Source organism: Triticum urartu, chromosome 3, assembly GCF_003073215.2.
Source record: "Triticum urartu cultivar G1812 chromosome 3, Tu2.1, whole genome shotgun sequence".
In the NCBI taxonomy this organism is placed as follows: Eukaryota; Viridiplantae; Streptophyta; class Magnoliopsida; order Poales; family Poaceae; genus Triticum; species Triticum urartu.
The window spans coordinates 348,321,876-348,349,825 of NC_053024.1; the positions used below are offsets into that span (position 1 = coordinate 348,321,876).

The 27,950-nt window shown below is 42.5% G+C and overlaps 2 protein-coding genes across 4 annotated transcripts; both read right to left on the bottom strand.

Annotated features, from left to right (window-relative positions):
* Window positions 1-1,623: 1,623 nt before the first annotated feature.
* LOC125548362 (AMSH-like ubiquitin thioesterase 1) lies at window positions 1,624-3,712 on the bottom strand. 2 transcript variants are annotated; one of them, XM_048711981.1, is made up of 6 exons: window positions 3,445-3,712; window positions 3,145-3,209; window positions 2,965-3,052; window positions 2,598-2,762; window positions 2,383-2,477; window positions 1,624-1,745 (listed from the first exon to the last, which is right to left on the bottom strand). In XM_048711981.1, exons 1-6 carry the CDS (start codon window positions 3,565-3,567, stop codon window positions 1,640-1,642), a joined length of 642 nt encoding a protein of 213 aa, XP_048567938.1. In that variant the 5' UTR covers window positions 3,568-3,712; the 3' UTR covers window positions 1,624-1,639. The 2 variants fall into 2 exon arrangements, with proteins under 2 accessions (XP_048567938.1, XP_048567939.1); XM_048711982.1 differs by lacking the exon at window positions 1,624-1,745 and adding an exon at window positions 1,764-1,785 and having other exon boundaries at window positions 3,445-3,710.
* A 7,455-nt stretch (window positions 3,713-11,167) lies between these two features.
* On the bottom strand, window positions 11,168-27,526 carry LOC125543963 (AMSH-like ubiquitin thioesterase 3). Of its 2 annotated transcripts, XM_048707476.1 has the most exons (15): window positions 27,258-27,526; window positions 26,958-27,022; window positions 26,778-26,865; window positions 26,411-26,575; window positions 26,196-26,290; window positions 24,886-24,991; window positions 24,743-24,789; window positions 24,398-24,484; window positions 23,820-24,147; window positions 23,619-23,708; window positions 23,482-23,544; window positions 23,333-23,407; window positions 22,182-22,244; window positions 21,243-21,295; window positions 11,168-11,685 (listed from the first exon to the last, which is right to left on the bottom strand). In XM_048707476.1, exons 1-15 carry the CDS (start codon window positions 27,378-27,380, stop codon window positions 11,505-11,507), a joined length of 1,629 nt encoding a protein of 542 aa, XP_048563433.1. In that variant the 5' UTR covers window positions 27,381-27,526; the 3' UTR covers window positions 11,168-11,504. The 2 variants fall into 2 exon arrangements, with proteins under 2 accessions (XP_048563433.1, XP_048563434.1); XM_048707477.1 differs by lacking the exon at window positions 24,398-24,484 and having other exon boundaries at window positions 27,258-27,524.
* Window positions 27,527-27,950: the final 424 nt, after the last annotated feature.

Here is a 27,950-nt window from a genome sequence, read left to right on the forward strand (position 1 = left end):
TGGCACATGTTTTCGTTGTGATTCTCCGGTAGGAACTTTGGGGCACTCTTTGAGGTCCTTTGTGTTGGTTGAATAGATGAATCTGAGATTGTGTGATGCATATCGTATAATCATACCCACGGATACTTGAGGTGACATTGGAGTATCTAGGTGACATTAGGGTTTTGATTGATTTGTATCTTAAGGTGTTATTCTAGTACGAACTCTAGGGCTGTTTGTGACACCTATAGGAATAGCCAACGGATTGATTGGAAAGAATAACTTTGAGGTGGTTTCGTACCCTACCATAATCTCTTCGTTCGTTCTCAGCTATTAGTGACTTTGGAGTGACTCTTTGTTGCATGTTGAGGGATAGTTATGTGATCCAATTATGTTAGTATTGTTGAGAGGACTTGCACTAGTGAAAGTATGAACCCTAGGCCTTGTTTACTATCATTGCAATACCGTTTACGCTCACTTTTATCACTTGCTACCTTACTGTTTTTATTATTTCAGATTACAAATACCTTTATCTACTATCCATATACCACTTGTTTCACTATCTCTTCGCCGAACTAGTGCACCTATACAATTTACCATTATATTGGGTGTGTTGGGGACACAAGAGACTCTTTGTTATTTGGTTGCAGGGTTTCTTGAGAGAGACCATCTTCATCCTACGCCTCCTACGGATTGATAAACCTTAGGTCATCCACTTGAGGGAAATTTGCTACTGTCCTACAAACCTCTGCACTTGGAAGCCCAACAACGTCTACAAGAAGAAGGTTGTGTAGTAGACATCACTTGGTGAGGACAAGGATTTATTGGATCAGTTCCAGTTGTTGTGACAACTGTACGTCTGGTTAGGGAGGCTGAGATTCAACTCAGAAGACCGCGTCTTCACCTTATTCCCCTTGAGCTAAGGATACACAGTCCTCGCCCTTCACTCTAGTAAGTCTTCAAGGTAGACTTCCAAACCTTCACAGACTTCGTTCATTGGCAATCCACAATGACTCTTGGATGCTCAGAACACGGCGCCTAACCGGCTGGAGAATTCACAGTCCTCAAGTGTAACAAGTCTTTAGATCACGTAGACAGAAAAACTTCAGTGATGCCTAACGCTTTTTGGCTCTGGGTGTTTAGGGCTTTGTCCTCGCAAGGATTTCTCTCTCAAAGGCTTTGAAGGTGGGTTGCTCTCAAACGACAAAAGTTGTGCACTAACTCTGAGCAGCCACCAATTTATGGTGTAGGGGGTGGGCTATTTACAGACAAGAGGCAACCCGACCTGATTTGTCCGAAATGACCCTGGGTCACTAAGGAACTGACACGTGTCCAACGGTCAGATTTCAAACACACGCAGCAGCCTGACTTAGGCTACAAGTAAAGCTGACGTATTCAGCTCTGGATAAGATTTCCTCTCATTGTCTTCGCTCGAAGACTTAGGATTTGGTTGAGCATCACTTCAGGTCACTCTGACTTTGTTCACTTGGACCCCACTTAACAGTATGGTGGTTCCTATGACTCAACAAAGAAGAAAAGGAAACTACGAAATAATTATGTCTTCGCACTCCATAGTCTTCAGACGATGTCTTCTCATGTCATAGTCTTCAATGTGAATCACTTCACAGACCATCATTGTCTTCAATGTCTTCACACATTTTTAGGGGTCATCTCTGCTTAACAACTCCGAAATGTGTACAGTGTAGAATGACCAATCACCAGAAACAATTAATGTGGTGCCAAACTTCAAATATCCACTTATAAAACTGTAGGACAGCCAGACAAATTGATAAACACGACTAAACTCTGCCATGAAAAAACTATGTTCTTGTATTAATAAAAAGAACTCATAAACCAGAGCTAGATCTCTGAAATCTCCTAATTCAACCGACTAGTCAGAGAAAGACTGATAATTGACCTGACTCAAATGCAGGAAAGCATGCGGTCCCATAATTAAGTTAGGACCCCGATAAGTGCCAAACGTGTGGCACGAGCACATGGCAACTCCGAACGTTTTTTATGGCAAGTTTAGTGACGCGAGGATGGCAACTCTCTTTTCAGATGGCAAATTTCAGTTTTTTTTTACGTTTTTTTCGGATGGCAACTTTAGTTGTAAAAACGTCAGGGCCGGAGTGCTTCGTGCCACACGTGTGGCACTTATCATCTGGATTAAGTTACTGTGTTGCTTATGAAGTGTACCCTTTAAACCTAACTTTTTGGCTTAAGAAATTGATCAAGTTACCAGAGTGGTTTAGGTTAGCTATCAAACATGTCAACTAGCCTTCCTCTTTCATAATTGGTGGACAACCGTTCAATCTGGAAATCACTCAGGCACTACTTTTACTTCAGCCAAATGAAACACAGCATATCATACACACAAATATGAACAGAAGATACACATACTGTTTGCGGATCTGCCTATCAGTTTGGATACTTGTCCATGATGCCACGTGATGCCTCCCGTCTGGGTAGAATTTTTGCAATGAACCTACAAATGGCTGGAGAAGGGAAGGAATGAGAAAGAATAGCCAGAAAGAACACCTGGCAAACTGACAGTACATAACTCGTTTTCCACAAAATGACTGCAAACTACGAAATGTTGCACAATCCCATATTACCTGTGTGGAATATGTGGTTGGAGGATGCTTCTCCGTCCTTAAACTTGCAGCATGGGTTCCATTCAGACCATTAGCTTCCGGGCTACCCCTTCTGTTATGTTCAACGAGCTGCCGCTTCACAACTGGCTTCAGAGACTCAAGCTCATTGACAACATCAATGAGTGTCTACAACAAAACAGTCAATCAGACAAACAAGCGCACGGGGAGGGGGAGGGTAGATTAGTCAACATGACCAATCGGAACTGTAAATTCTACATCATATATTATACATATAAGGCTCAAGATGTGCTATGTGATCATGAAAACTAATACTTTAAATGTTTGATAACATAAATACAGTAGTTAGTGAGCGCGTAAGAGGAATTACAGAGGAGTTGGCGTTTCTGACGAACTCTGCTTCCCTCAACTTGAATACGGGGTAGTCACGGTGCTTGGGGATGGTCTCACACAGCAAGCTGCAGCCGGTCAGAGTCAGATGTTAACTGATCATCATCATCACGATAGTAAGAAGCGAATATCAGGATGAATCAATCAACGTTCAGCCAACCTCGTATATCTCAGGAGGATGACATACAGGTCGAGGATGTTCTTCTCATCTCGATATATCTTGGCCTGCGCACCACATAAAAGCACAACATTTTAGCACCGTCTGGAACAAAAACACGGTAGCACTGACGTTAATTACGTACTACAAACCAAATTCACCACACCGCGCGTTAACAGAACAAGAAAACTACCGCGAATTGCGAAAGAACAGCTAGAAGCTAAATTTCAGCCCCAAAAGGCCAGATCTATAGTGGCGGTAGGAATTCCGAGCGAGAGATTTCGAAGATGGTTAGGGTTTGACCTGGCGGAGGAGGGTGCCCGCGATGCGGAAGTAGTAGGGAAGGCTGATGCGGTGGTCGACGGCGATCGGCCGCGCGCAGGCCTCGATGCTGATGATGCCCTTGGCTGGCTGCGGTGGCCCCATGGCCTTCTCTTGTGAGCTCCTCTGCTCCTCCGGCGAGAAGTTCGCGACGAGAATTAGCGACGCGGGTTAGGAAAGGAGAGGCAGACCTCAGGAATTAGTCACACACTCGCATTCCGCGTGGCGAAGTAATCGTTCTTGCGGTTGTACCCTTAGGATTACGGAAATTGACGTGTTTTTATGTAACTTCTATTGTTTTTTATGTTTGCTACTAGATCATGAAAGCGCGCGTTGCTGCGCCCGTCAATTTTTGTTAGATTGATAAGAACTTCATAAAATAAGTGAATGTGCAAAACATGAGATATCATTTTTGTATAAATTGACCAATATATCATTAAGTTATCAAAGGTGAGAAATTTAATCAGTTTGCAGTGAACAAGTGTGGAAGAAAAGATTGGGTGCGTGTTAACATGACCATCTAGCAACCTATCTTCCTCACAACAAGCTTTCGCCCCGCTTGTCATCTTGATGCATGGCTGCTAGAAATATATATATGAGAAGATGTGAACAGATTAAAGTTTGCTGAAAGTTCAACATTCATTCATGTTTAGGATATGAGATTGAAAAAACAAACATACATATTCACGAAAAAATAGTAGAGATCAATTAATAGTTGAACTAAGTCTTGCTAATACATTGTAGTAGTACATAAATGCTTGAAAAATGTGGATGTTGCCAGGCCGGTGCCATCGCCAAAGGGAAGTGTGTAGCACTTGGTCATCCAACATGGGAAGATTACGTGGAGCCTGGCCAGGTAACTGGCGCTGGTAGCATGATGCTCTCCAAGAGAGGTATAGTCGTGGGCGGGGAGAAGGAAACACATGCCATTATGCCAACTTCCATAAATCTAGTATATAGAATATGTATGATGGTGAAGAGGATCACAAGCTAAAGATGCAAACTAATATATTGCAAGGATAACTTACTGAAAAAAATACTTTGTGAACCAATGAGGTAGATGATTATATGGTCTGCAAAATATTAATATTTGCATTCTTCAAGTAAGCATCATAATGAAGTTCATATTTTCATCAACGGCGAAATTCTTTCATGACTACAAGTGAAATACATGTAGTTTCTGCCAGAATTGATGTTATAATTAAAAGGCATACTTTGTCAGTTCACCTCACAACTTAAATTAGAACATTGGGAGACCCAGATAGGTTACTTTGTCAAGTCATATGAGTTTTAAGTCCACTTCAATGCGCATGTGCCTTGACTTCATGCTTCGCATCAATAGGATATTCTGTCAATATCATCATGAAGTTCCTTCATTATCTTTCTGCATGGTTAGGCAAAAACTGATACGGTGTGGAAAATAAGACAATGCTTCAATTTACATGCTTAGACTGACTGAGAGCATACATGAAAAACAACAATGGTTAGAAGAGGTTCTACCGTACCAATGGTTGTGGATCAAGATAAGAGTGTGTCGCGGGGAGCCAGGACAGAATTGCAGGCTGCAGCACAACTTCGAATTTATGGTGTCCATCAGGGGCGAAGAGCAGGGATCCGGGAACTGAATGACGTTTTCTGCGTTTGCGGAGCGGCAGCGCAAGAGAGAATTATATGTAGCCGTCTCACCCACTACCCACACTCCTCTCGCCTCCTTCCAGCATTCCCTACGAAGCTTTTCTTTCATATTACCTCGTCGTCGCAGGCTTAACGTATTTATTGGATGACAATCCGCTCATCCCGCGGGCGGTTGCCATCGCCAAGGGAAAGTGTGTAGCACTTGGTCATCCAACATGGAAAGATTGCGGTGGAAGCCTGGCTTAGTGTAACTGGCGCTGGTAGCCATGATGCTCTCAAGAGAGGTATTAGTCGTGGTGAGGAGAAGGAAACACATGCCATTATGCCAACTTCCATGAATCTAGTATTATAGAATATGTATGATTGGTGAAGAGATCACAAGCTAAGATGCAAACTAATTATATTGCAAGGATAAATTATTGAAAAAAAAATTTTGTGAACCAACGAGGTAGATGATATATAGTCTGCCAATATTAAATTATTTGCATCTTCAAGTAAGCATCATAATGAGTTCATATTTTCATCCACGGCGAACTTCTTCATGACTACAAGTTGAAATACATATAGTTTCTGCCAGAATTGATTGTATAATTTAAAAGCATACTTTTAGTTCACCTCACCAACTTAAATTAGAGATTGGAGAGACCCGGGTAGTTACTTTGTCAAGTCATATTTTTTAAAGTCTACTCAATTCGCATGTGCCTGTGACTTCGTTTAGCATCCAATATATTCATATCATCATGAGTTCCTCATAATCATGGTTAGGCAAATTGGATACGTGTGGAAAAAAGACAATGCTTCAATATATGCTAGACTGACTTGAGCATACATGAAAACAACAATTAGAAGAGGTCTACCGTACCAATGGTTGTTGATCAATGAGAGGTGTGCGGAGCAGACAGAACTACAGCTGCGGCACAACCTTTGAATTCATGTCCATCAGGGCGAAGAGCAGGGTATCCCGGGAACTGAACGTTCTGCGAGTTTGCGAGCGCAGCGCGAGAGAGAATTATATGCAGCCGTTCTCACCCACTACCCACACTCCTCTCGCCTCCTTTCCGACATCCCTCGCTACGAAGCTTTTCGTCTTCATATACTCGTCGTCGCCAGCTTAACGTATTTATTTGGATGACATCGCTCATCCGCGTTCCATCGCCAAAGGAAAGTGTGTAGCACTTCTCATCCAACATGGGAAGATTACGTGGCCTGGCCAGTGTAACTGCGCTGGTAGCATGATGCTCTCAAGAGAGGTATAATCGTGGGCGGAGGAGAAGGAAACACATGCCATATGCCAACTTCATGAATCTAGTATATAGAATATGTATGATGGTGAAGAGGATCACAAGCTAAAGATGCAAACAAATTATATTGCAAGGATAACTTATTGAAAAAAATACTTTGTGGAACCAATGACGTAAATGATATATATGGTCTGCAAAATATTAATTATTTGCATTCTTCAAGTAAGCATCATAATGACTTCATATTTTCATCAACGGCGAACTTCTTCATGACTACAAAGTTGAAATACATGTAGTTTTTGCCAGAATTGATGTATAATTAAAAGGCATACTTTGTCAGTTCACCTCATAACTTAAATTAGAACATTGGGAGAGACTCAGGGTAGGTTACTTTGTCAAGTCATATGAGTTTTTAAGTCTACTTCAATGCGTGTGTGCCTGTGACTTCGTGCTTCGCATCAATAGGATATTCTGTCAATTTTATCATCATGAAGTTCCTCATTAATCTCTGCATGGTTAGGCAATTGCATACGTGTGGAAAATAAGACAATGCTTTCAATTACATGCTTAAGACTGACTGAGAGCATACATGAAAAAACAACAATGTTAGAAGAGGTTCTACCGTACCAATGGTTGTGGATCAAGATGAGGAGGTTGTCGGGGGGACAGGACAGGAACTGCAGGCTGCAGCACAACTTCAAATATGGTGTTCATCAGGGGCGAAAGAGCAGTATTCCAGCAACTGAATGACGTTTTGCGAGTTGCGGAGCGCAGCGAGAGAGAATTATATGCAACCGTTCTCACCCACTACCCCACACTCTCTCGCTCCTTCGGCATTCCTCGCTACGAAGCTTTTCGTCTTGTCATATACCTCGTCGTCGCCAGCTTAACGTATTTATTTGGATGACATCTGCTCATCCGCGGTGCCATCGCCAAAGGGAAGTGTGTAGCACTTGGTCATCCAACATGGGAAGATTATGGTGGAGCCTGGCCAGTGGTAACTGGCGCTGGTAGCATGATGCTCTCCAAGAGAGGTATAGTCGTGGACGAGGAGAAGGAAACACATGCCATTATGCCAACTTCCATGAATCTAGTATATAGAATATGTATGATGGTGAAGAGGATCACAAGCTAAAAATGCAAACTAATTATATTCCAAGGATAACTTATTGAAAAAAAATACTTTGTGGAACCAACGAGGTAGATGATATATATGGTCTGCAAAATATTAATTATTTGCATTCTTCAAGTAAGCATCATAATGAGTTCATATTTTCATCAACGGAACTTCTTCATGACTACAAAGTTGAAATACATGTAGTTTCTGCCAGAATTGATATATAATTAAAAGGCATACTTTGTCAGTTCACCTCACAACTTAAATTAGAACATTGGGAGAGACCCAGGGTAGGTTACTTTGTCAAGTCATATGAGTTTTTAAGTCTACTTCAATGCGCATGTGCCTATGACTTCGTGTTTCGCATCAATAGGATATTCTGTCAATTTTATCATCATGAAGTTCCTCATTAATCTTCTGCATGGTTAGGCAAATTGGATACGTGTGGAAAATAAGACAATGCTTCAATTTACATGCTTAGACTGACTGAGAGCATACATGAAAAACAACAATGGTTAGAAGAGGTTCTACCGTACCAATGGTTGTGGATCAAGACGAGGAGGTGTGTCGCGGGGAGCAGGACAGGAATTCACAGTCCTCAAGTGTAACAAGTCTTTAGATCACGTAGACAGAAAAACTTCAGTGATGCCTAACGCTTTTTGGCTCTGGGTGTTTAGGGCTTTGTCCTCGCAAGGATTTCTCTCTCAAAGGCTTTGAAGGTGGGTTGCTCTCAAACGACAAAAGTTGTGCACTAACTCTGAGCAGCCACCAATTTATGGTGTAGGGGGTGGGCTATTTACAGACAAGAGGCAACCCGACCTGATTTGTCCGAAATGACCCTGGGTCACTAAGGAACTGACACGTGTCCAACGGTCAGATTTCAAACACACGCAGCAGCCTGACTTAGGCTACAAGTAAAGCTGACGTATCCAGCTCTGGATAAGATTTCCTCTCATTGTCTTCGCTCGAAGACTTAGGATTTGGTTGAGCATCACTTCAGTCACTCTGACTTTGTTCACTTGGACCCCACTTAACAGTATGGTGGTTCCTATGACTCAACAAAGAAGAAAAGGAAACTACGAAATAATTATGTCTTCGCACTCCATAGTCTTCAGACGATGTCTTCTCATGTCATAGTCTTCAATGTGAATCACTTCACAGACCATCATTGTCTTCAATGTCTTCACACATTTTTAGGGGTCATCTCTGATAGGTAAACCGAATCAATGAGGGACTACTACCTGTGTTATTCTGCAATTCTCACAAACACATTAACCCCTCAACCAAGTTTGTTGTCAATACTTCAAACCCAACTAGGGGTGGCACTAGATGCACTTACACTCACTGATGTAACTGATTACAAGCATTATTCTAGGGTTGTGACAGACCCACATGTGAGAAATGAGCAGTGTAAAAAACAAAAAATGGCACATTAGCCAAGATTCGAACTAGTGATCTGCCTCTAGTAGACATAGGTACGTAGCCAGTGGAGCTGGTTAACAATCATGATGAATATGCGACGCGGAATCCTTAGAACTAAATATAGCGATAGTTCAAATATTTTCCTTTTTTCAAACATTTCATGAAAATTCCGAATACTTTTTTCGAAATTATGAACACAATTTTAAAAACCACGATCAATTTTTGGAAAAATTGTGACCAATTTTTGGAATTGTAACCAACATTTAAAAATGGGAATAATGTAGACAAACTTGAAAAACAGGTACATTTATTAAATTCCAGACAATTTTTGACAAACATGAACAAGTTTTAAAGATGTGAACAATTTTCGAATCTGCGAAAAAATATAAACATGGAAACACTTTTTGAATTTGTGAACAAATTTTGAAAAAGCGCAACAGTTTTTTGAAAAACATGAACAGTTTTTAAAACGGGACATTTTTTGCATCTATGAACAAATTTTAAAACTATGAACAAAATTAGGAAAAAGCAAATATGCAAACATTTTTTATCTCTGAAAAAATTAAACAAGAACTTTTTTTGAACTTATGAACACTTTTTAAAAGGAGAACATTTTTCCAAATATGCAAAAAGTTTTAAAAATCAACAATATTTTTAAATTTTGAACAAAATTAATAACAGGAACATTTTTTGAATTTTTGAACAAATTTTGAAATGCTGAAAAAGAAAAAAGAAACAAAGATATCAGAAGAAAAAGGAATTCGAAAAGAAATAGAAAAACTGAAATAAGTAAAAAAAAAGGGGGGGGAAGAAAAGAGGTAACAGAAAAATGAACAGGAAAGAAAAAAATTAGAAAAGAATAAAAATGAAAAAGCTGTGAAACCCGGTTTACGAACTTTCTAGGAGGTTCCCAAAACTGGTTGAGAACCTTCTAGAAGTTCCCAAAACCTATACTATAACGCTTGCATTATCTCGTGATTAGGTCGGCCCACGTCGGTCGCTAGGTTGCTCGAGCGATCCGGTGTGGCTAAGAACTCTTTTGTTGCGTCCCGCCGCCGCTGCTTCTCATGTTGTCCATCGATCTCTTGGTTTTTGCACCATGCGATGCTCTTCAATCATCTTCTGCCACCAATACCCTAGGTGCACCAACCCTGATCTTTTAACCGTGCATCCATCTCCAATGACAGCTTACTCTAGATCAATAATTTGCAGCCTCCGAACAACCTAGCTTTAATACCCTTTGTAATACAAGCAATCATATGAGGCACGTCACTGAGATTTGTTAACAAGGTTTATCATCATGGCGACATCCTCTGGACCTGACTATGGGCGCTCTTCCCCATGACACCGCTACACTACCGCACCACAGCTGCCCGGGCGCCGGCACACCCGCCGGCTCCCCCTGCGTACTACACGTATAGGTTACATTGTGTGTATACTCCCATAATATATAAGGCCAAGGACATAACGTGTCTGACTCCGACACTACACGTATCCTGCCCACACTAAAACACCAAGTCCACACGTAACAGAACTTGTACACAATATTCAACAGAAACTCAACATCCCATTTGTGAAAATCATATTCTTGTTGTTCAACAAGTACAACAACCATCTTGAGTTTGTTTACACTCTTATCATACATAATTCCATTTGTTCATGTAAGGCTGTGAGATGAAACATAGAAATAGAACATATCCTTTTTTTGATCTTGATGTGTTTTCTTGTCAATCTAGATGCTTAAATTGTTGTTCTTGATGGCCGTACTTTTATGAGTATAATGTCTATATTTATGATTTATCCTGGTTTGAGTTTAAATACCGGTATATATTTTCTTGGAGAAAATGCTGAACCAAAATGACCTTACATAGCTAAAGAAAATCCTTTTCAGGTTGCCTTTTCGTCTGATGGTATGATTTCACAAGTCCATGAAGGAGCAAAAAACTTTCTGAAATATTTTGTGCCCAACTTTGATTATGAGATTATTCTTGGCTGACGTTTTGGCACTGTTATAAATATAAGAATATTAGCTCATTTTCTGATTGTGCAATTTGTTTGGAAGTGCTTCTGTATTGCAGATGCACAATCTTCTGCAGTTTGTTGGAGGTTTGCAAAGCGCTTCTTATCTGATTGAATACCCTTGTATTGCAACCCGGGAGCAAAGTGCATATTACAACCGGAAAGAAAATGCAACTGTTCACTATGAATTTGTTGTAAAAAAAATTACAGAGGTGGCAAAATTCCAGCATTACAGGCTTACAGGCATGAAATTAATATTACAAAACAGGCATGATAAAAACTAACTTTTTTTGATAGCGATCAACTCATTTCAGAATGGAGTAAAACATATGATGCTTTTACAATTAACCTTACACAAAATGAGATTGACCATTACTTACATCTCATCTCAAAAGTGTATATCCCCAGAGGTAAAGGGGGTGAATTACACCACAGATCCTCAATTTCCCCGGATGTACCAATCATATCTCTATAGACACAATAGCTATGTACAATCACTTAAATCAGTATCTGCATTTCTTCAGCGCATTAGAGAAATCAAGGCAGACAATTTGCTCAACTGCCGCAAGTACAGCCGCCAAACTATGACAGAATGAAACTGATACCTCTCACTGTTCTCGGAGGTCAATCATATCAAACTTTGTATCAGCATTCATGTACACATGGGAGCAATGCTCGTAGATTGGTGAGCCATCCAGAGGGGCTTTATGTGGATGGAATCCTCTCTCCGGGCAATCATGGATCACACCAATACCACCTGGATCCGTTAGATGAAATATACCATGTTTTCTGTTCAAAACAAAGCATATAAACAAGATCATATATCATATTATTAAGATGAGGGAGACAAAAGGATAGCACAACGTAGAGAAATAATCCTCAATAAGATAGCAAGCAGCCAAGCAAAAGTCTATCGATTTGGGTTCGGTAAACAGAGCAAATATATAGGCTAAAGCATTTGTATAATTATGGATAATAAGATTTCAGATGGAGATAAGAGTGAAGGATGCACATTTTTATGAACGTGAAGAGAAAATTATACTGGATTTCCCACTTCCCTTAAAAAATTAATTTACATTCAGCGCTCCCAACAGTTTTCTCCATCTGCATAAATCTTCTAAATCACCATTTGCTCCTTACTGACCTAGCCTGAAATCCTGAAATGGAGATGTGCTGGCAGTGGAAGTTGCCAACATGGACCAAATAGAAAAGTAAAACAATTGGGAAGCCTCAATTCTCCACACATGTGCACGACAGAAGATGCTGAAGTGGCTTACATCATGGTCAGGGCCGGCAACGGGGATACTCCACCCAAGATTGTTTGGGGATTTCTAAGGGGGGGTAGAGGCGATCCTGATGCTCGAAAACGTGAAACTCTGACACACCCACAATTGATGCCAGAGCCATGTCATGACGGCAGTAATTTCCATTGAGGATTCAAGTGGTAAGAGATCTGGAAAGTGTTGTGCTATTCAACGGCAGACGGACTGGAGAAAAAGATAGGAAAGAGGAAGGGAAAGAGATTTGGCATATGGTGGCTCCTTGAGTCCTTGGTGTTCTGATGCAACACGCAAGACTTTTGCTTGGTGGCAAAACCCTTCTTCATTATATGCCAATTATGCTTAGGTTTTAGTCTGACATGCTCCCTAAAGTTCGAACCCGTGACACCCCGGACTGAGTGTGTATTCACTTTTGCAGCCATGTCAGACCTATTTAAACCAATAAGGAGGCTGGGCAACTCGCCTCCAGGATGCTCCCTCGATTTGCAGCGTTCGTGTCCGTTCGATCCTGGTCAACCTGGTCTTTTTTTCGTTGCTTGCCGTTGGATCGTCGCGGTGATTCAACGTCTGCCGTTTTCACCGCGTGGTCATTTTGGCGCGGCCAATGACCTGTGGGCTCGAGCGGGATCTGATAGGCTGGGTGGTCTTTTTCTAGGTGCATGCGCAGCCAAACCTGCCGCGCCGCGTGGGCGCGCTTTGCGTCGCGGGGGAGCCGCGGAAGGGTTATCCGGCTCATGTGCACCCGCCTTTTGCGTCCGCAATTGTGCTGTCTTCATGACGGGTGGGCCAGTGCTGCCTCCGGTCCCACTCATCAGCTGCGGTGGCTCACGTCTTGTATATAGGGTATTCCCTGGTACCTCGGTCAACTGCTCCTTGTGCGGCGCTCCTCACGCGCTTCCCGCGTAGTGCGTCGTGCGTCGTGGGGAGTTGTGTGTCCTGCATCAGCTGCAGAAGGGGTGGGTCGACGCATGTGCACCCGGATTGTGCACACGCATTTGTCTAGCATGATGACAGGTGGGCCGCCGCTGCTCTGGTCCCGCTCGGCGGCTGCTACTTCTGTGTCTAGTGCGCGTGTATGTCTTTCCTGTGCACGGTGTTGCGTCTCGTCTGCATTTGGACTTTGGAGAGAGAGGACGGATTGCAGCTGCCCGATGCATCGTGCGTGCCTTACCTCCATCTGCAGTTGGAGAGAGAGATGGACTGGCACCTATGACGCGCTGGTCGACGCCGCGGCCGCCATCGTCCGCGAGCCTGGGTGCACGGTGGCGCTCGCGGACCTCCACTGCTGCCTCGACGCTTCAGCGAGTCCCGCGACCGAGCCGAGGGCCTCGTCCAGGTGGCCGCCACCGGCCTCGGCCCCGCTGCCTCCCGCCACAACGAGCTGTTTCGCGCGCTCGTGGACCTCCACCGCTGCCTTGACGCCTTCAGCAAGTCCCGCAACCGAGCCAAGGGCCTCGTCCAGACGGCTGCCGGCGGCCTCGGCCCGCCACGACGAGTTGTTCCACGCCGTGCGCGTGGTCGACAAGGATCTCCGGGCCACCGCCGCCGGCCGGGAGGAGAACAAGATGGAAGAGGAGAAGAATCGCCCTCCAACCACACCGCTGGCGGCCGAGGACAAATAGCCCAATCGATCCTCATCTCCTGTTGAGGTGATGTTCATCGTTCTTGTTTTTTTCATGTGATGTTCATCGTTCCTCTTATTTTCTCGGTTGATGTGCTAATCGTGTTAGTCATCTAAAAGATGAATGAAGCTGTGACCGGAAAGGAGAGATGGACTAGGATATTTTGCCTCGTCGTGCCGCATGGTGGCCGAGATGCGGCAGCCCATGCTCTATTCCGATGGGCCTCCTCTGCTCGATGGTTGCCGCTGGTTGAGGTTCGTCCTTCTCTGGTCCGCATGTTCTTCGCCGCTGATTTGGATTCGTCCTGCTAATTTCACATGTTTGCCTTCGTTTCGTTCATGCACAGTTTGGTACGGTTTCCTGTTGTCGCTTGCGTCGAGCCTTGGGTCTGTCTCTCCTTCTCATTGAGGTTAGTCCACTCCTCTTGTGCTTGCCAATAGAATGTTTGATGAAATGCGTGTGCTGACGCTTGTTCTATGATTCAGCCTACTCCTGTCGCTGCGCTTCTTCTCGTCCGTCCTGCTGCTTACTCAACGTGCTTCTGCTTGCTGCCTCGGGTAAATAGGCCGTTCTGTTGCTTCTGTGACCGGCGAGTGTTCATTGCATGCCTGTGTGTCGTTGTACTCTGACCGGTTGTTTTTTGTGTATTTCGCAGGTTGTACGATATCTTCTATCGCTGCGTCGTTCGACTCATCAAGGTTTTCTTCTTTCCTTTCTACTACATGTGTGCGTGCTTTACTTTCAGTATCTTCTGTGTCATGCTGTCTGCCTTGGTGATCTTTTAAATATCTGTATGTCGTGCTGATCGTTTAAATGTTCCGGATATGGTCAGGCGTTCTGTGTTGTTCGTTCTCGTGCTGCTTATATTTCGTGTATGCATGTGAGCAGGATGTGTACGCTTGTTTCCGTTGTTATACCAGTCCTGGAGGCCGTGGTAACTCGATGCACCCCCGCTCACTCTTTCTGTTGTACACAGAAGCATATTTGTCCAATTCTCAGACTAAGGTTTTGAAAGAAACCGCAGTTCATTACAACGCCAATTATGGATATGGATCCATCTTGCTGCGCTGGATGAAGGACTGGATGTAATAAGAATTGCATGTGACAAACAGGTGCCTCCTCTATGTACAACTTTTTGCTAATATCATTGAATTTCTCCTGAGATCTCTCTAGACCTTTCCAAATGTATTTTAGTTCGGTGTTTGTATTAACTAGCAGAAGAAGGGATGCAAATGGAAAGAATTTGAGATGCATAAACATAAAAGCACTAAAAGATTTGCTTGAAGCAAAGATGTCTAGCCGGCATACATATGGCAAGAACCTTCAGAGATTAACTTCTTTTCAGCAGTTATTGAGATATATACTTTGCTCATAGGTCACAACTCATGAAGTTACTTCCTTTTGGTTTTGATTTTGAAATATATGTGTCATAGGTCACAACTGATGAAGTTACTTCCTTTTGGTGAAGGTCTGAATATCATCATGATCTTGGCTGAGAGGCTGACATTTCGGAAGGTTCTCGTCTGTATAGATTAGTTGATAGGATGACAACTTAAGTTTATTGAAGCTCTTCTTTAGGAGGCGGGGGCAAGGTTTTTGAGTCACCGACTAATCGCCAAGTCGTTGGAGCGAGGTTGGCTTGCGCAGGCGACTTGGCTAGAGGAGCGAGCCGCGCGGCTGGTAGGCTAGTCGACGATTAGTAGACGACTAGTCGGGCGACTAGGACCTCAAAGCAGGGCGGCTTGCTTCAGCAAGGCCAAGGGAGGGAAGAACGGGAAGGTGAGGAGGCCCGAGTCCAAAGGAGGGGGAGGAGGAGACGAAGCTGGAGAGTGCGCCGCCTGTACGAGGAGAAGCACGAAAGAGACGAAGGAGAAAGGCACATGGGAGAGCAGATGCACGGTCTAGATTAGAGCATATGGACGGTTTGGATTTTATTTGGAAGCTAGGGTTACATAATGGGCCTATTGGGCCAGCTCTCTAGCACGAAACAGAGGAGGAGCAAGACGCGTGCTCCCATCCCATATCAGAATCGCCGCCTCCATTATTCCTACCGCCTCCATTATTCCTACGAGCTGCTGCTGCCTTATCCGAGCTGAAGTATCCTCCAAGCAGCTGCCTACCCCCTCCTCCGCCTGCGACAGCACCTCTTCCCCCTCCTCCTCCTCCTCTTAACACCTGGGGCGACCTGGGGCGATTAATCACGACGAGTCACAGACTAATCGCAGCGAGCCACTAGTCGGAGGCATGGCGACTCGACTTGGCTAGGCGACTCAAAGACCTTGGGCGGGCGTCTGCTTTGGTTTCTTGCTATTTGCCTTTCTCTTAAAGTACTTGACTGGATGCATCTGACAGTTATAAATCAATAATTTGGATGGATCTACTTTTTAAATTTATAACTCTTAGGCTTTTCTCTTAAAAATAATGCGAGTTATTTTTTAGGGGAAAATAGCTTTTGTCCACTTAATAAATCATGTTCGTTATAACCAGTGCTGCTATATCAAACAGTAGTGTCTCGTGCCGGGTAGCACCCATGTTCCATCGAACATGGCTACTGTTCTTGATCATAAGATCTGATATTGTTCTAATTTTATTAGATGAAGCTACAATGGTTAACATATGTAGTGCATGTTCTAGGTTTGTTATATTGAAGGGCTACTGTTCTTGATCATATGATCGTATATCCTATATGTGCAAATCAGGCCTTTAGGCTACTGGAATTTCACTATTGTTTAATAGGAAAAGTTGATTGATCCATTATCAAGGGCAGCATGAATTATATGTGATTCAGCACCTTTATTAAGTTTCCCTTCTTCTTTTAGCTTATTAGTCGCTACCTAAGATAGTACCAAGCATGATCTTTTGTTTGCCATGTACGACACCACTGAGTCATTTTATTAAGCTGGCATTAGTAATTTTGCATTTTACATGGTTCATGTGCAAGTTAAACGTCTGTCCAATAATACTAATATTAAGTTTATAATGTTGGCACAGTCTGTTATTGCTGTTGTCTTCTTGGGAGTACTTGAGAAGGCGTGGCTGGGAATGTGAGGACACGCCATGGCAGAGGTGCGTGGTCGGCAGGAGGAGTCAGGGAGGCATGAAGGTAGACATGTGGATGTTATCGTGGCATTGATACATTTCACTCCACCGATGCTGCATACCAAGGTGAGTGAATGCTATCGTGGCCTTAGATGCCCTGTCTAATTCTTGCTTGAATTTTTTGTTTTGTATGCTCGGATGTGTGTTCAGTTCCCACATTGTTTTTCTCATGTGGAGTTGAAACCACATTTGGTTGGTCCAATAGCAAATAATGGTATGTTTCACTCTGAAATCATATTGCATATAGAGAGATGTTCATTGTTAGTTATTGGGTTATGGTATGAAATGACAGCTTTTATAGTCAGTTTGCCGTGTCATCTATTCAGAATCAAGCAAATTTGGGCCTCTAAAAAACAATCAGGTCGACATAGTAATTTTGACAAGACGAGAGACGTAATTTTCCTGTGTTTTCCTCTTGTTAATTTTGAAATACCTTTGACAGGAAAATGTTTCCTGTTTTTTTGTCTAACCTGTCGTAATTTTGTCTCGTGGGTCCATCTATATGAGAACCTTCTAAGTGGAAGTCAAATGGTGGAGTCTCAGTATGTTTTTTTTAAGTTGAGTCGAAAAGTTTTTACGTGATATTTGAACTGAAACTTAACTATGGCATGACTGGTACTCCCTCCGTAAAGAAATACAAGAGCAGGGAGTACTTCATTTGAGGCTCCTGGCTGAGTATAGATACTATGACCAGACCTTATTCGTCTTGATTCTTAATGCCTTCTTCGTTTTAGTCTCCATCTACCTGTGCAATCAATAATTTTGCTAGAGATGTCTATATAATTGTATTATGCATTGTTTTTCTGCTACGTAAATAACACTTTCCTTGGCGTTGGCGGTGGTGGTGCAGGATTGGTTGGAAGCCAAACAGGGCACCCGAGAAGGAGAAGAGGAGAATGCTTTGAAGTGAGGAAATGATAAGTTTTATTGTTTTGTTTTAAGAGCAAGATAGGAGTTGATATGTAGTCCTCTGGCTTCTTTGTATTCTATACTATGTGTATAGCCAAAGCACTCATGATTTTATAGACACATATATTTTTAAACAAAAGCCCATGTATTTTTTTTGTCAAACATAGTCATTGGAAAGTCCACATATTTTCAATGCGTACATGATTTCAAATGGGTCTCTGTACATGATTTCAAATGGGTCTCTGTGAAGATGGTAGCAAATATTTTATGTTGTCAAATTAAAAATGTGTATATACATCTCATTGTAGACAACAATCGACCATGTTTCCTATTTAAGGCAATTGAACCATGGATATTTTTTTCCTCGCGCACATGGATTTAAGGTGCCTCTGCACCATTTGGCGCAACAAGCCCCCGTTTTCCAACTAAGAGAGATTAAATTTCTTGTCATATGTGCTTACCTGTAACAAAATCAACTAAATGATGGATTTCTTTTCATCACTAACATGGAATCAGCAGGTCTTTGCGATATTTGGCGCGACGGGTTTCGCAGCGTGATAACTATATTTTCAATATAGCATTCTACTACAAATATCGAATAGGTCCTTGCAAAATATTTTCATCGACAACATGGCTTTAGCGGGTCTCTGCGCCATTTGGCGCAATGGGTCAACTAGTAATAATAAACCAGCTGGGCACCATGTCATGAAAGCTTGTTAGCTAATGATCTTTGGAGTTGCAGAGTTTAAGCAGAGTGGAATGTAACTAGAAATTTTGAGGAGGCGAGTAAGAAAGTTGCATAAAACTTTAGCAAACTCTAATTTCGTTTCCACATTGGTGAATACTGGCAAATACTACATAATTCGGTCGTCGGTAGTAACACATGAAAACGGAACTACTTGGTACAAATCAGAGGCCAAATGTATGCACAATTCGACCTGCAACAACAACAAAGCCTTTAGTCCCAAACAAGTTGGGGTAGGCCTGAGCTGAAACCCATAAGATCTTGAACCAACTCATGGTTTTGGCAGATGGATAGCTAACTTCCACGCACCCCTGTGCATGGCTAGTTCTTTGGTGACATTCCAGTCCTTCAGATCTCTCTTTAAGGACTCCTCCCATTTCAAGTTTGGTCTACCCCGACCTCTCTTGACATTATCAGCACACTTTAACCGTCCACTATGCATTGGAGGTTCTGGAGGCTGCGCTGTATATGCCCAAACCATCTCAGACGATGTTAAACAAGCTTCTCTTCAATCGGTGCTACCCCAACTCTATCACGTATATCATCATTCCGGACCTGATCTTTTCTTGTGTGGCCACACATCCATCTCACCATGCGTATTTCCGCTACACCCAACTGTTGAATATGTCGCCTTTCAGTCGGCCAACACTCAGCACCATACAATATTGTGGGTCGATTCGCCGTTGTAACGCCCCTGACACATCAACCGGTTTCCGGCCGTTACGCCTAGCGGGATCTAGGCTGGTCCCAAAGACAAACACTAGGCTTTTCTGCGCCCTTTGTCCTCACTCATGCACACCCGAGACCAACTTCCCAGTCAAACACCCATCCTCAAATCGCTCCAAGCCAAGCACGCTTAACTTTGGAGTTCCTTCTGAATGGGCTACCAAAAAATAAGGAATTCCTTGTTGATATTAGTCTATCATTCCTATTAAGCCAGGACACATACACTCCCACTCAAAGGAACCGACGTCCTCGTCGGACCATTAGGAATGTTCCCTCTTGGCACACGTAACTGCGTCCAATCCGGCACATGTGCCAAGCCGTGTGCCCCAACGGGCCACGCGCACATGACCCGCACATGCCCTTGTAACCGCAAGGGTCGGCTCTAATATCAAGCCACATCCACTGGTTCCTAGCCATTACACCTGGGCGGGATCTAGACTGGTCTCACAGGCCAACAGTAGTTTTTTCTGCGCACTTTGTCCTCACTCATGCGCACCCGAGACCAACTTCCCAATTGGTCATCCATCCTCAAATCGCTCCAAACCAAGCACGCTTAACTTTGGAGTTCTTTCTAAATGGGCTCCGAAAAAGAAGAAATTCCTTGTTGATATGAGTAGTCTATCATTCCTATTAAGCCAGGATCTCACAACCGCCCTATAGAAATGAGAACTAAGAGCGTCTTCAGCAGCCAGTCAATATGGTGGGCAACAGCCAAAATAGCACACAGGAGGTAAAAACGCTCTCCAGCAGAAAGTCTATCGCATAACGTTGTCCAAAAATCATGGTAGATCTTCCCAACTTGGACAATCCCTCCACATCATCCAAATTGCAACTGCCTCTCCCAAACCCTTCCTCCTACCACCTTCCGAAGTAGCAGAGGGTATTTTTTTTCAAGAGAGCGTGATGTTGGATGTAGTGGTGGATCCGGCGCAGCCACACACTATGGTTCTGGATCAGGCCACTACCGAGTGCCATCGTTGTGGATCCAGAGGTGGAGCAGGACGCAATGGGGGGGGGGGGGGGGGGGGGGGGGGGGGGGGGGGGGGGGGGGGGGGGGGGGGGGGGGGGGGGGGGATGCCGGCGGCTCGGGTGCGGTGGAGTGGAAGAGGACGGAAAGGGAGGAAGCCGGGCAGCGGGGGGAAGGAGCAGCAGAGGTGGTGCTGCAGGCGGCGGCTCGGATCGCAGTGGACAGGGCTGGGGGTGTCCATGGCCGCGGCCGGTGGTGGCAGCAGCAGTAGGAAGGGGAATAGGTAGAGGAAGTCATGGGGGCCTCATAGGCGCTGACAACAGTGAAGGAGACGGACAGGAGTGGCAGGCGTGACAGGCGTCATTATTTTTTTTTAGTGAAAAGCATCGCTCTGTTAGGAAAGAGAGAGCTGTACAGGAGAGTCTGAGGAAGATGATTGTTTCGGAAAAGCTGAGAAGATAAGTTAACAGGGGATGGGCTTGACTGATCAGTCTGCCTGCTTTTCTTCATTTCTCCTCTCTGTACAGCACACGTGCATGTGCTATTTTGATTGATTAGCCTGATACATTTTGCTATCAACGCACACTAGAACGTAGTATCAACTATTTAAATTAAAATGGTTGCACAGCATCAAGATGTTACATCATGTTTGTATTTAATTAGCAGGAACTAAGTATGGTGGTGAAATGGTTGTTGCATTGGTAGTTATAAAATATTATTGAAATATAGGAGAGAATATAGAGGATGTGAACATAAACTATCTGCTGGAGAGCTGTGAGATATACATGAGGAATCCTTTTAAACCATAGTCTACATGGGGATATATATATAGACTATCAAATTTAGAGCATCTACTAGAGATGCTCTAAACACCCTAAAGTTCACCACAAGCCAATGCTAGTCCATCTGATTTTGATTAGCAACAGTCAAAAAAAAGAGTGAAAGATTGACCGCAAAACTGGATGTTGACAGAACATACAAAACAATTAAATACTTACTTTCTTGTGTCAGTAGGTGCCATAACTATTGCAATTGCCTCAGGTAGCATGACCTGTTGATACAATAATGTCAAACACATTTGCTCAAATGAATTGTAGAAAATCATGATGCAGAGTACACATACACTACATGATTTGTGGTTGTATATATACTATATGTTTGTATACTATATTTAATGCCAAAGTGAGTTATCTAAAAAAAATACAAGTGGGCCCATAATTTTCATTATATTTGTGAAATACGCACATATTTGTATGTAAAAAAGGAGTATGCCCAAAATATGGCACATGCTACCTAAAAAGTACTCCCTCGGTACATAAATATAAGACGTTTTAGAGAGTTGTGTCAAGTCTCTAAAACGCCTTATATTTATGTATAGAGGGAGTAGTATACATGCTACCTAAACATTCTTATATACTACATACTACGAGTATATGCACTCCGGTATGATAGATACTACCTAGAACATACGAAATACAAGTGGGAGTGACTACAAGTGGAAACATTTATTCTACCGAAGTTAAGAGGGGTCAAGCATCTTTGGATACACAAAGTTAAGAGGGGTCAAAAACAAACAGAAGGAATTGTCTTGTGGACACGGGGGGAAAGTAGGCATCCGAATACATGATACAAATGAAACAATAGGATAAGCAAGATTAACAAATGAAACAAATATCATTTTAAATATTGATCTAAAAATATGCTTGCAAATATGCATTCTAGATTTTTCATATTGTATAGCATCTCATCAATAAGTAGAGTTACAGAATCTTGATATACAATTAATTTCTTCATGTTTTCGTTATCTGAAAACATACGATTGTACTGTGAGACAAATGACGCCATCGAGTGTTGAGGGCAACAACAAAAATACTATAATGGAACTGCCCACCAAATAAGTGGTAATGGTACTGAGAGGTCCAGTCTGCCAACATTACCTGGTACGAATAATGATTATGGAGGTCAATAGAGGACAGGAAACAGGACTGCGTTGGATGTGTCTGGAAAGGAAAGCAGACAATTAGTGACGAAAGCAACCTTTTTTATGACAACAGAAGCGAGCGGTCAGGCAGTCAACAAATAAATAATATCCCCAAGTACCAAGCTATGGCTAGGTATGGAGTACCGTACTTATGCAGTTATGCCTACTTCTGTAACACTTACTTTTTTGAGGATTACTTCTGTAACACGTATTGCCATATGGCATCTACTTATTACCATTTGGTAGAATTCAGATGGCTAATACTAAAACAGCAATGTGTTACCACATCCATCTTTGAAACAAATATTGCATGAGATACAACTGAGAGTGCCATGAATCTCCTTGAACCAATATTAAATAGGAATTTACACATTTTCAACAACACAGATTTTGTTGATGTTACATTCTATCAAGTCCATGATTCGGTGACATGGCCTAGTGCAAAAACATAACACAAAGGGCAGCCCGGTGCACGTAGCTCCCGCTTGCGCAGGGTCCGGGGAAGGGTCCGGCCGCTTTGGGTCTGTAATACGCAGCCTTTCCCTACAATTCCTGCAATAGGCTGTTTCCAGGACTCAACCCGTGACCTCATGGTCACAAGGCAACAGCTTTACCGCGGCAAAAACATAACACAACATTGCAAGAAAGCAATACATATACATACAGATCTAGTTGCAAAACCATGATTTCACCTATCAACTATGGAAGATGCCCTTGTGGCACCGCACCACCTTCCATTGTGTATGGGAAGTGCATGAAGCATTGTCCACAATTAGGCAACATGGATCTAAATCATGTAATACACGTAATTACATGGACAAATGTCGATTTCAAGGTGACAATTGTAAGCATATCAGCGAGATTCTCAAAATAAAAGTGGCACGCCAATTCAAGCAAAAGGGTTTGATAGCATAGTATCCAGCTTTGTAACAACAAAGGTTTTAAACAGAGTTTCTTCAGTTATGAATTATGAAGACAAAGAACTAAAGAAAACGTATTAATTGATATATCTTTAAATATATTGTTAACAGATTACATATACCTTATTGGCTTGAGCAAACAACAAACAGCATCAATGGTGCATAAAATTCTTTAAACTGAACTTACATGAATCCAACCAAGGGTGAATAGTGAGCCCTTGTCCTGAACTTCAAATAGTTCTTCTTCATTTGTAGCTTCACACTGTCAAAAAAGAAAGCAATGTATTATTAATACAGTAAACAACCTAGTCAACGAAAGATACAAGAACAACTTACCGAATCAGATGTAGATTTCTGCTTTGGAATTATTAAGGTTGTAATATGAAAAGTTCTCTTTTTCTACATGAAAAATACAATGTGATGTCAGTAGTCGAGCAAAATAACTGTTCTCATTTCCGGAATAACATACATACCAGGGTACCAGCAAGAACCCCACAAGTTTCTAAACTTCTTTTAGTGTTCGCCTCAGCAACCCTTAGAAAACACTCCATCAACTTCACCGGCTAACAAAGTTGAAATCATCAGTCAAGATAACTGTATAGGAATACATAAGTTACAAACAAATACAGAGCAATATATCATTTCAAATGGAATCGGGTGTAATTTGAACTTACAACATGCAAGTTATGATAACGACCGGTTTCTGATATAGCAAGTCCTTGTGTTGGATCAGCAACTCTTGATGGAGAAATTGCGGGTGCGCGATCAGGATGTACTTCTGCCAGGACTGGCGGGGGTGAAGGCTGTCTGATATTCAACTGGGACAATTCTCCCTCCAGACTAGCAGAAGGTGTAGAGGTGCATTCTTCTGCTGGTGCAGACCATCGACCATCATCAAGAGATAGAACAGATTGCATATCATCGTTATCTTTTGTAGTGCTATCAGGATATGTGGTACTGGGACCATGCAGACCATCTTGGTTCAACATAGCCGGCACTAGACTGCAGAAGCAACAGAGTGATAATGTCACACTGAGCAGACTAATTTCCATATAAATTATACATATGTTTGGTTTACTCTTCTAATCTCTCTTCTACTCAAATATTGTATTAGCTTCATTGAATTTGTCTAGTCAAATCCCGCTTTCTTTCTAAATCTAGTCCATACAATTAAAACAATTTGGAGGCAATGAGATAGTTAAATTATTTATGTTTGTTCAGTGGATTCCACTCAAAATAGTTCAATGCATACATGAATCTCAATAGGCTTCCAGGTCCCAAACAGAGTAGAAAGACCAATGAGGCCCTGTTTGGATCGTCGTGTTCTTTTGAAATACACCTGTAAAGAATACGGGTCTCAGCTCATCGTTTTATTTCCGTTCGAGATTTGCTAAGCAGCCGGTAAGATACAGGTGTAAAACATACACCTCCGTATTTAATTACAACCAATCCAAGCACGGCCTTAGGGCGGCTTTCAAAAAAGAAAGAGCACACCATTTTTAAAACTGAACGAAACTTTGCGCAAGGTAAGAAAAAATGAGACAAAAAAACAGAATTTGTATTAGAGATATTACGCTGAAACTATCTCAAATCTCACCTTGTCATATCACTTTGTGTAAATTCAAGATTGCATGGATATTGGACCTGCATTAAGCAGAAATAAATTTGTAAGATAATGGTTGCCCATGATCAAATTCTCATGCAAACATGTTGGGGGAAATGTAACGAAAGCAAACATGCCTTGACTGCAGCAACAGGCCCATTCCATTGTCCATGAAGCCCATTAGACCCTAATATTGAATGTCTAGCCAGTGTCTCTTCTTTCGGAAAAGGCAGATTTACAAATCTGAATAATTTAGCCAGAAAGTGAAAAGAGTCTAGCTTAGTACACCGATAAAAAGTATTCCAACAACAAATCTATAACACTAAATGACTGTGGATGTCAGGCAAAGTGATGGAATTTTTTGTCTAAAAAAAGCGCATCGTATAAAGGAGCAAACAGAGACTATGAAAATATCAAGTCACATGCATGCAACTAGAAGAGAAGCAGCAATTCATCCTTTCAGTCCCAAACAAATTGGGGTAGGCTAGAGTTGGAACCTATAAGATCTCGAAACTTAGTCATAGTTCTGGCACGTGGATTTTCCAGTCCTTCAGGTCTCTCTTTACGGACTCCTCCCATGTCAAGTTTGGTCTACCCCGATCTCTCTTGACATTATCAGCACGCTTTAATCTTCTGCTATGCGTCAGCATTTCTGGAGGAATGATGTTGGCTCTTCACATTCAACCTTTTGCCCCTTGCTAGAGGATGATGTTATCTCTGCTTAACAACTCCGAAATGTGTACAGTGTAGAATGACCAATCACCAGAAACAATTAATGTGGTGCCAAACTTCAAATATCCACTTATAAAACTGTAGGACAGCCAGACAAATTGATAAACACGACTAAACTCTGCCATGAAAAAACTATGTTCTTGTATTAATAAAAAGAACTCATAAACCAGAGCTAGATCTCTGAAATCTCCTAATTCAACCGACTAGTCAGAGAAAGACTGATAATTGACCTGACTCAAATGCAGGAAAGCATGCGGTCCCATAATTAAGTTAGGACCCCGATAAGTGCCAAACGTGTGGCACGAGCACATGGCAACTCCGAACGTTTTTTATGGCAAGTTTAGTGACGCGAGGATGGCAACTCTCTTTTCAGATGGCAAATTTCAGTTTTTTTTTACGTTTTTTTCGGATGGCAACTTTAGTTGTAAAAACGTCAGGGCCGGAGTGCTTCGTGCCACACGTGTGGCACTTATCATCTGGATTAAGTTACTGTGTTGCTTATGAAGTGTACCCTTTAAACCTAACTTTTTGGCTTAAGAAATTGATCAAGTTACCAGAGTGGTTTAGGTTAGCTATCAAACATGTCAACTAGCCTTCCTCTTTCATAATTGGTGGACAACCGTTCAATCTGGAAATCACTCAGGCACTACTTTTACTTCAGCCAAATGAAACACAGCATATCATACACACAAATATGAACAGAAGATACACATACTGTTTGCGGATCTGCCTATCAGTTTGGATACTTGTCCATGATGCCACGTGATGCCTCCCGTCTGGGTAGAATTTTTGCAATGAACCTACAAATGGCTGGAGAAGGGAAGGAATGAGAAAGAATAGCCAGAAAGAACACCTGGCAAACTGACAGTACATAACTCGTTTTCCACAAAATGACTGCAAACTACGAAATGTTGCACAATCCCATATTACCTGTGTGGAATATGTGGTTGGAGGATGCTTCTCCGTCCTTAAACTTGCAGCATGGGTTCCATTCAGACCATTAGCTTCCGGGCTACCCCTTCTGTTATGTTCAACGAGCTGCCGCTTCACAACTGGCTTCAGAGACTCAAGCTCATTGACAACATCAATGAGTGTCTACAACAAAACAGTCAATCAGACAAACAAGCGCACGGGGAGGGGGAGGGTAGATTAGTCAACATGACCAATCGGAACTGTAAATTCTACATCATATATTATACATATAAGGCTCAAGATGTGCTATGTGATCATGAAAACTAATACTTTAAATGTTTGATAACATAAATACAGTAGTTAGTGAGCGCGTAAGAGGAATTACAGAGGAGTTGGCGTTTCTGACGAACTCTGCTTCCCTCAACTTGAATACGGGGTAGTCACGGTGCTTGGGGATGGTCTCACACAGCAAGCTGCAGCCGGTCAGAGTCAGATGTTAACTGATCATCATCATCACGATAGTAAGAAGCGAATATCAGGATGAATCAATCAACGTTCAGCCAACCTCGTATATCTCAGGAGGATGACATACAGGTCGAGGATGTTCTTCTCATCTCGATATATCTTGGCCTGCGCACCACATAAAAGCACAACATTTTAGCACCGTCTGGAACAAAAACACGGTAGCACTGACGTTAATTACGTACTACAAACCAAATTCACCACACCGCGCGTTAACAGAACAAGAAAACTACCGCGAATTGCGAAAGAACAGCTAGAAGCTAAATTTCAGCCCCAAAAGGCCAGATCTATAGTGGCGGTAGGAATTCCGAGCGAGAGATTTCGAAGATGGTTAGGGTTTGACCTGGCGGAGGAGGGTGCCCGCGATGCGGAAGTAGTAGGGAAGGCTGATGCGGTGGTCGACGGCGATCGGCCGCGCGCAGGCCTCGATGCTGATGATGCCCTTGGCTGGCTGCGGTGGCCCCATGGCCTTCTCTTGTGAGCTCCTCTGCTCCTCCGGCGAGAAGTTCGCGACGAGAATTAGCGACGCGGGTTAGGAAAGGAGAGGCAGACCTCAGGAATTAGTCACACACTCGCATTCCGCGTGGCGAAGTAATCGTTCTTGCGGTTGTACCCTTAGGATTACGGAAATTGACGTGTTTTTATGTAACTTCTATTGTTTTTTATGTTTGCTACTAGATCATGAAAGCGCGCGTTGCTGCGCCCGTCAATTTTTGTTAGATTGATAAGAACTTCATAAAATAAGTGAATGTGCAAAACATGAGATATCATTTTTGTATAAATTGACCAATATATCATTAAGTTATCAAAGGTGAGAAATTTAATCAGTTTGCAGTGAACAAGTGTGGAAGAAAAGATTGGGTGCGTGTTAACATGACCATCTAGCAACCTATCTTCCTCACAACAAGCTTTCGCCCCGCTTGTCATCTTGATGCATGGCTGCTAGAAATATATATATGAGAAGATGTGAACAGATTAAAGTTTGCTGAAAGTTCAACATTCATTCATGTTTAGGATATGAGATTGAAAAAACAAA

Bases quoted from the DNA above. Each gene is read 5' to 3' on its own strand.
- LOC125548362 (XM_048711981.1), bottom strand. From the start codon at position 3,567: ATGGGGCCACCGCAGCCAGCCAAGGGCATCATCAGCATCGAGGCCTGC. The intron at 2,763-2,964 runs GTAATTCCTCTT...GTTTTGTTGTAG, and splicing joins TCAGAAACGCCAACTCCTCT to ACACTCATTGATGTTGTCAA. The intron at 2,478-2,597 runs GTAATATGGGAT...TCCCTTCTCCAG, and splicing joins CAACCACATATTCCACACAG to CCATTTGTAGGTTCATTGCA.
- LOC125543963 (XM_048707476.1), bottom strand. From the start codon at position 27,380: ATGGGGCCACCGCAGCCAGCCAAGGGCATCATCAGCATCGAGGCCTGC. The intron at 24,485-24,742 runs GTGAGATTTGAG...TATTCTTTACAG, and splicing joins ACACAAAGTGATATGACAAG to GTGTATTTCAAAAGAACACG. The intron at 23,709-23,819 runs GTAAGTTCAAAT...CAACTTTGTTAG, and splicing joins GTTATCATAACTTGCATGTT to CCGGTGAAGTTGATGGAGTG.